Source organism: Poecilia reticulata, chromosome 19 (assembly GCF_904066995.2).
Source record: "Poecilia reticulata chromosome 19, P_reticulata-male-v2, whole genome shotgun sequence".
Taxonomy (NCBI): Eukaryota; Metazoa; Chordata; class Actinopteri; order Cyprinodontiformes; family Poeciliidae; genus Poecilia; species Poecilia reticulata.
The window spans coordinates 13,968,277-13,975,695 of record NC_088848.1 but is presented as its reverse complement, the minus strand read 5'-3'; the positions used below and the strand labels follow the sequence as shown (position 1 = coordinate 13,975,695).

At 38.5% G+C, this 7,419-nt stretch overlaps 1 protein-coding gene across 4 annotated transcripts; it reads left to right on the top strand.

The window, feature by feature from the left end:
• The first annotated feature begins 68 nt into the window (after window positions 1–68).
• dydc2 (DPY30 domain containing 2) lies at window positions 69–7,337 on the top strand. 4 transcript variants are annotated; one of them, XM_081600911.1, is made up of 11 exons: window positions 69–232; window positions 1,020–1,203; window positions 2,239–2,349; window positions 2,504–2,584; window positions 2,936–3,091; window positions 3,343–3,519; window positions 4,212–4,373; window positions 4,594–4,773; window positions 5,531–5,617; window positions 6,786–6,917; window positions 7,084–7,337. In XM_081600911.1, exons 1-11 carry the CDS (start codon window positions 69–71, stop codon window positions 7,147–7,149), a joined length of 1,500 nt encoding a protein of 499 aa, XP_081457037.1. In that variant the 3' UTR covers window positions 7,150–7,337. The 4 variants fall into 4 exon arrangements, with proteins under 4 accessions (XP_081457037.1, XP_081457036.1, XP_081457038.1 ...); XM_081600910.1 differs by having other exon boundaries at window positions 4,200–4,373; XM_081600912.1 differs by lacking the exon at window positions 69–232 and adding an exon at window positions 707–835 and having other exon boundaries at window positions 4,200–4,373.
• The last annotated feature ends 82 nt before the right edge of the window (window positions 7,338–7,419 follow it).

Here is a 7,419-nt window from a genome sequence, read left to right as displayed (position 1 = left end):
TGCTCCAGGTGGGGTCAGATCAGACCTTTGACAACGTCCCGTTCCCACACAGCTGGTCGCTCAGGAACATGGTTCCCAGAACCGCCGCAAACTCAGATCAAAGGAGGAACGCCGAGGTCTTGCAGAGTGACACTTACTGTACCCCTGACTGCGGAGCACACTCCGTTCACCTGAATGAATGGCTACATCTGATGATGCGCATGATACCCTCTACCGCCTTTGCAGCCTTCAGGTGCACAGTAGACCTCAATTCACAAAGTGAAAATCATCAATGTAGATGTTTTGCACACAGATAGTTAAAGCGTTTGTTCCCCAATAACTGTGATTAACTATGACTTATAGATAATACGTCCTCAACATTTAATTGGGGAAATAAAACAAAAATTGAAGTACAATCGTAAATACCGATTTAACATGTAACCACTAGATGGCAGCAGAATGCTCACAATTGAAGCTTCTGCGTATGCTCACTATACACCATTATGCGAAGTAAGAGTGCTAAAATATAAGAAAAATGTAGTATTTTAAAATGTTATAATTTTTGCCTAAACTTTTTTGACCCATATTTTCTTCGTTCATGATTTAACTATTTTATAGTGCTACTTTGATATTTAAATCGTCATTTTACTTATTTGTTGCATTTACCAAGCGTGTCAGTTAAACCACCTGCACGCAAAACAAAAAACAAACGAACAAACAAACAAAAACAGAAAAGAATTTAGCTGCAACAGAAAAGACGAGTAAGAGGTCGGAACTGTTCGAAAAAGAGGGAATCCAAAAAATGAGACGCCGTTACTATGGAGACATAGGGCTACATTCGACGCGCTCCAACAAGGTTTGTCTTCTGTTACTGCTTAGTTGTTGAAAATTGTAGTTGTTTCAGGTAGCTACAACTAAAATATTGTGAAACATTAGAACTATTTTTGGTACAACTATGAAAGCATTACGTATGTAACTATGTATTTCACCGTCGCTAAATGGACTTTTAATCACTTCTCTTATGTCCGTGTTGTTCATAGGATTATTTGTGTAGGTGTTCGTGTGGAGAGTGATAGTATGGACTCGGAATACATAAAGAAACATCTGGGAGAGTGCCTGGCGGAGGGGCTAGCTGAAGTAGCCGAGCTGAGACCGGTTCACCCCATCCAGTATCTTGCTCACTGGCTCTACAAATACACGTCTAATATTCAATTTGAGAAAGAGGTAAGTAGCAGTTTCTTTTATTGGCCAACAGGAGACACCATACCACCATGCCGTTGCCATCTTAAATATTTTCTTTAAATTACAATTTTGAACATATGTATTTATTCATACCATTTTTTATTTCACTTTTCCACATTGTCATAATTGCATATGTCAACACATTTTATTGTGAGAGTAGGTTTCAACATTTTTTTGTAAATAGTATATCAACAGACACATATTGTTGGCCACTTGCAAAGAAAGCTCAAACTCAGATTAAAATAAAGATTGTATTAATTAGTTTTCAAGTTTTTTATAGATTCTCTGTTGGATTCAACAGAGGATCCATAAGTATGGACTTTGATTGGGCCACCCTGCTTGGATCTAAACCTTTCCTCTTATTGCCTAACCATGAGCCACATAGCTTGATGCTTGATGGTATTGTGGTACAAAATATTTTTGGCTGTAAAGAGGACGTAAAGATCAAATTAAGTATTTTTTACTATATATAGTTATTTTCCTTAACTTGTAGAGCTGTACAAATGTTTTAAATCAATTCTAAATGTATTTTTATACTTTTCTTTAAAGCTTCCAGACTATAATTGGAAAAAAAGTTCTTATTAATACTTGTCCAGGCTTTCTGAAAGCCTTCCCAAGTTTTTTCATAGTGGAGATGTTAGGTAAACAACATAACCAATTCCCACCATTAGGTTATTGTTTTGCTTCCAGTTCTGTGTCTCCCTCATCCTAAACCTATTGTTGCTGTTGTTAAAGCTCTGATCTTTAAACGGGTTTGAAAGCTGTTCACGGATAACAGAGGCTTAGACAGTCTAAGCTCATCAGACTAAAAGATATGGCCGCCAAATCTCAACCACCTTTTACCTAGACATGAAAAAGCCCACCAACAGACCCATGCAGAACAATAGTTTGGTTCTAAGAAATAAGATTATTATAAAATCTTCTGAGAAATAAGATCATAAATACTTACATGAAATGACATAATACTAACAAAATCAGAAAACGTTAAGATGTTAATGTATCACATTGTTTTTACAGAAAAAAGAGCAGTTTGCTCTGTTGGAGGAAAAGATTGCTGAGTATAACAAGCAGAAAGCGCAGAGAGAGGAGGAGGAGAGAGCTGCTAAAGTCCTGGAAGAACTTCTAAGAGTATGATTATCACTAATTTAGTCTTTACAATGTGTTTAATCATTTACAAGTTGTTGTTTTTTTATTGCCAGAACTTACTTCCCATTTGTATCTGCTGGTCAAAATGTATTACTTGAAGCACAACAGAAAAGGTTAATTGTCAACTTTTCAACAGGAGGCTGAGAAACCCAAGGAGCCTGAAGAACCCATTGAAACCACTGCTGAAGATGAGAAGCCTGCTGAAGATAAGAAACTGGTAAACATAGAGTAACCCAGCTCAGAGCTCAGGTGGAAAATATGTTGTCAGGACAGTTATTAGATATCCACTCCAGAAATATGCTATTTCTATAAGACTGACAAGAAGAAACTTACTGTTTTAACAAAGGTATTGGAAGCGCAGTTTGTCACGAGCAATGAGGGGAAAAAAGTAAACACATGGAAGAAGGTACCTTGGTCAGAAAGGATCACAGTTTTTGGCCAATGCTCTATATTCCATGTTTTGTCCCTGTCATGTGACAAAACATGGAAAGGTTTGAAGGTAGAGTCACATATGTCACAAGATCTCACTGCAACATTGCAAAAAATATTGCTTCTATCTGTCCTGCAGGTGACTGGTCAATCTGAGTCTGGCAAAAATGAGGAACCAGAGCAGACTGACCAAATACAATCAACTCCCAGACAAGATGGCAGTGATTTAAAATCCAACATTGCAGAGAATCCGCACAACAAACCTGAAACCTTTGACTCTCCAAATGCAGAGAAGGTGATGCAGAAAAAACATAGTTTGCATGCTGGCGATTGTGGCTCGCTGCATGTATTCATATTGCGGAGAAGATCCAGTGCATGAAAAAAAAAAGTATGGCCAGGTGGACAGCGTGAGCTGAAGTATAGAAGACAGATGAGGAAAGAGATTCTCCAGTGAGAACAAAGACAAGAATCAGGCTGAGATACAGGAGGATGGCAAGAGTACCTTTGTCACTTTCAGTTCAACTTGTTTTTATGCTTTACTTCAAGGTGGATGAAGAAGAGAAGGATAAACCTGAAGACTCTGTCTATGCGGAGACAGCCTCCACTTTGCAGAACGAGGAGCTCAAAACAGAGAAAGCGCTTCCACTTGAAGAACAAGAAGAAGCCATGACAGACAGTAAACAGGAGACTGAAGAGCCCAGTTCTGTTCCTCTTCAAAACCAGGTGGCTCATTGATCCTGTTTTTTACTCTTTGCTGCTGCTGCTGCAGTGAGAGGTTTGAGAAAGATCAATTTGCTCAGAAACAGAAGAAAGAACAGAAGAGAGTTACTGAACTTTCCTCTCATGTCAGGAGGAAGTCAAGTCATGCATGACACCATTGATTTTTTTTTGTTTGGGCTACAAGTCATATAGAGCAACAGTGAAGAGTCAGAGAATTGAATTAAGGAAGATTCCTCATACAGTTGCTTAGAAATAACTTGCAAAATCATAAAAAATACTCATTTATTTCACTGATTAAATCCAAAAAGTGAAACTCATAGTGTAATCTAGTTTTGCGTTGTTGGATGTAGTGAACTGCTCCACAGATTCTGTATGAAGGCCTGGCCTGTTTCCTTAAGGTAACATTTCTGTATGAAATTATTTTCATTGGTGTGATTGGTCTTATATAATCAGATTTTTGTGAAAGTCCTCATGATAAGTAGAAAGACTTTCTTGAAATATATTATTTTGTCCGTGTTTCACTTTTTGAATTTGGATGATATTTTAAACCACTGAAATGCTGCTGTAGATGATCGACAGCGAAAAACATAAAACAGGTCACAACAAAAGGAAGAGAGAACTTAAAGTAAGATGCCATGATAAAGCTTTGTGATGCTTTTCAATAATAAATTGAAGGACGACAGTCTCTTCTACAGGTGATCGATCAGTCCGAGTCTGGCGGACACGAAGAACCAGAACAAACTAACCAACTGCAATCAACTCCCGGACCAGATGACACTGATTTAATATCCAGCAATACAGAGAACCTTCACAGCAAACCAAATCCTGCCGCCTTTGACTCTCCAGATGCAGAGAAGGTGATGCAGATAAAATGCTCTATTTATGTTGGGGAATGTGGCTCACATCATATATACAGATTGAGGAGAAGCAGAGAAGAGCCCTTGCATGAAAAATATTTGCCCAGGTGGACAGTGAGTTGAAGTAAATGTTTAGAAGACAGACGAGGAAAGAGATCCTTAAAGGAGAACAAAGACAAGAATCAGGGTGTGTTCAACTTCTTTTCTCTGTAACTTAAAGGTTGATGAAGAGAATGATAAACTTGAAGACTCTTTCCAAGTGGAGACAACCTCCGCTCCTCTACAGAATGATGAGTTCAAACCAGATAAAACAGATCCAACTGAAGAAGAAGAAGCCATGACAGACAACAAACGGGAGACTCAAGACCCCAGTTCTCTTCCTCTTCAGAACCAGGACAAGGTGGCTCACTAATGAACCTGTCCTAATTTTATACTCTTTGCTGAAGTAAGAAAGTTGAGGAAGATGAATTTGCTCAGAAAGCAGAAACAAGAGAAAGAACAGAACAGAGTTACTAAACGCTTAACCAGAACTTTCCTCGTATGTCAGGAGGCAGGCGAGAGTGCCACTACTGATGGTTTTGGCTACAAGTCACAGAGAGTAACAGTGAAGAGTCAGAGAACTGAATTAAGGAACATTCCTCATACAGTTGCATAGAAGAGACATGGAATGTCATCAAACAGTGCAGATTGTCTGGCCAGGTGGACAGAGTGAGAGGGAGTTTAGAAGACGGATGAGGAAAGAGACAAAAAGGACAAAAACAGGAATACGACTGAGATGCAGGAGGATGACAGGAATATCACTTTTTTAAAATGAATCCAGCAAAAATATAACATTGATTACATAAATAACAGCATATGTACTGTAGCTTTTTTCAGTTTTCTTTCCCATTGTTCCCCACCTTACTGCCAAACAACAACAACAAAAAACACTGAAATGAAACAACTGTCATTCTGAATGATTATAAGCAATTTAAACTCATGAGATCGACACAGACGAGGAGAGTTGAGAAGGTCAGCACATTTTCAGTTTCGTGTGTTATTGATTTACCCTTCCCTGGGACTCCAAATGTAGCCATATCAGCGTTGTCTAAATTGTGATAACGGGAATATCACTTTGACATATTTAGTTTAGCTTCTTTTCCATCTTTCATTTCCAGGCTGATGAAGCAGAGAAAAAATCTGAGGATTCTGTGGTGGGGGATCTGCAGAGCGAAGACGTCAGCTCTCTTCAAGACCAGGAGAAGGTGACTCACTGATAAATATGTCTTGTTTTTAGCTCTTTGCTGCAGCGAGAGGTTTTAGAAGCTGCAAACTACTCAGGAAAAAGCTCCAGGGCCCGGTTATTCAATGCTCCACCAGAACTTTCCTCTTACGTCAGCTGGCTGACAGTCATACGAGTGATACCACTGATAGCTTCGGCTCCACGTCACAGAGAGCAGCAGTGATAAGTTATGACATTTCTTACAACCCAACCGGGACAAAGCTGAGACCATATTCATTCCCGAGATACCGAAAGATTAAAATCTCTCTTGCTGTATGTTTTTCAGCTGTTGTGTCTCTTTGGTGTTTTTGTTCTCAGTGGGGGGGTCAGTTTTAATCTTTTATAGCCTTTTGTATAGCATTGAGCTGTACCAGAGAGGCTAAGCAAATAAAGGTTAAACGATTGATTGATTTGCTTAAGAACAAGGCCAATAACCAGAAAGATGGGACACAATTGTACGCAGAGATTTCTTCTGTTTTTGATTTTTTTTTTTTTTTTTTTTTTTTTTTTTGTCACTTAGATGTTGCTGACCATAAGATGAGTTTTACTATCGGCCTAGGCTAACCTGAGTAAATGAAATAGATTTCTCAAATGATTTCATTTATTACAATAAAGACGTATTCAAACCACTCTGCTCCTATGTGAAAAAATAAATAAAATGATTGAGCCCCAGACCACCTTCTCTAGAGAATATTTTCCTAAAACTCTTGCGAATCACCGCTTTTTAGTTCTTTTTTGGTCAGCCAGAGGTTTTCGCTTTGGAACTTGATTTTTGTCCTGTTTCTTTGTTATTGTTGACTCATGATTACTGACCTTAACAAAAGCGATGCCTGTAGAGCTTTAGTTGCTATTTCTGTTGTTTTCTGTCCTCCATTTGCAGGCAACCCCCCTCTCTGGTTTGCTAAAATCACAGTCACTCAATCCCGTTACAATGAAATCATCAACTGGAAGCATTTTGTTTTGCTCAGGTTATCCTTTGACTGGTAGCAACATTTCTTTGGTTAACTGAAACAGTTAAGTGTGATAATACAAGAAACAGAAGCAAATATGTAATTTTCAAATACCTTTTTCATCACACTGCAGAGGTTTCACAGGGAAGACAAGGAATATTGCATTTCCGTAATCTAACTTTGATCTACATAAATGTTTAGGATGAAGATGATAACAAATCTGAAGAATTGACCCAACTAGAGGGAGACTCACCTCCACAGAGTGAAGAATTTGAACGAGAGGAGACATATCCCGATCAAGAAAACTTTGAATTCAACGAGGAGATACAAGAGGCAAGTTCGCCCACTCTTGAGGACCAGTCTGATTTGCTTCAAAATGTAAACTGGTTATGCTTTTTATTCACCGGTGTTTTGCAGTTAAACAATTCCAGTGTAAATGAGAAATGCTTGTAAGATGTTTAAATGTTTATTTGTGATGTTTTTCTATGCGCGATCTTAGGAGACAGAGGGACAGCTCGGGGATGAGGCATCTGATGACTTGGCTCAAGCTGAACCCTCACCTTAATGATCACCGTGACTCAGCCGAGGCAGCCTGATGAATCTCTCAAATGTTGAAAACAGAGGTCATATTTCTAGAGGCTGGCTCTTAAACTGTTTAAATCCTTACAAACTAGTGATTTACACACAAAAAACAAAAAAGAACAACAAAAAAAACACGTTACTCAACAATAAATGTTACCTGGAGTGATTCTATTCAATCTGTTTGTTTTCTTAAAGTGTTTGTTAAAAATGCCACCTAGGTTGTGTGTTACAGAAGCATTGAGAAATAAATCAA

Coding starts and splice junctions, on each gene's coding strand:
- dydc2 (XM_081600910.1), top strand. CDS start 69: ATGGTTCCCAGAACCGCCGCAAACTCAGATCAAAGGAGGAACGCCGAG. Junction 4,374..4,593: donor ACTCTCCAGATGCAGAGAAG/GTGATGCAGATA, acceptor TGTAACTTAAAG/GTTGATGAAGAGAATGATAA. Junction 6,918..7,083: donor TCAACGAGGAGATACAAGAG/GCAAGTTCGCCC, acceptor GCGCGATCTTAG/GAGACAGAGGGACAGCTCGG.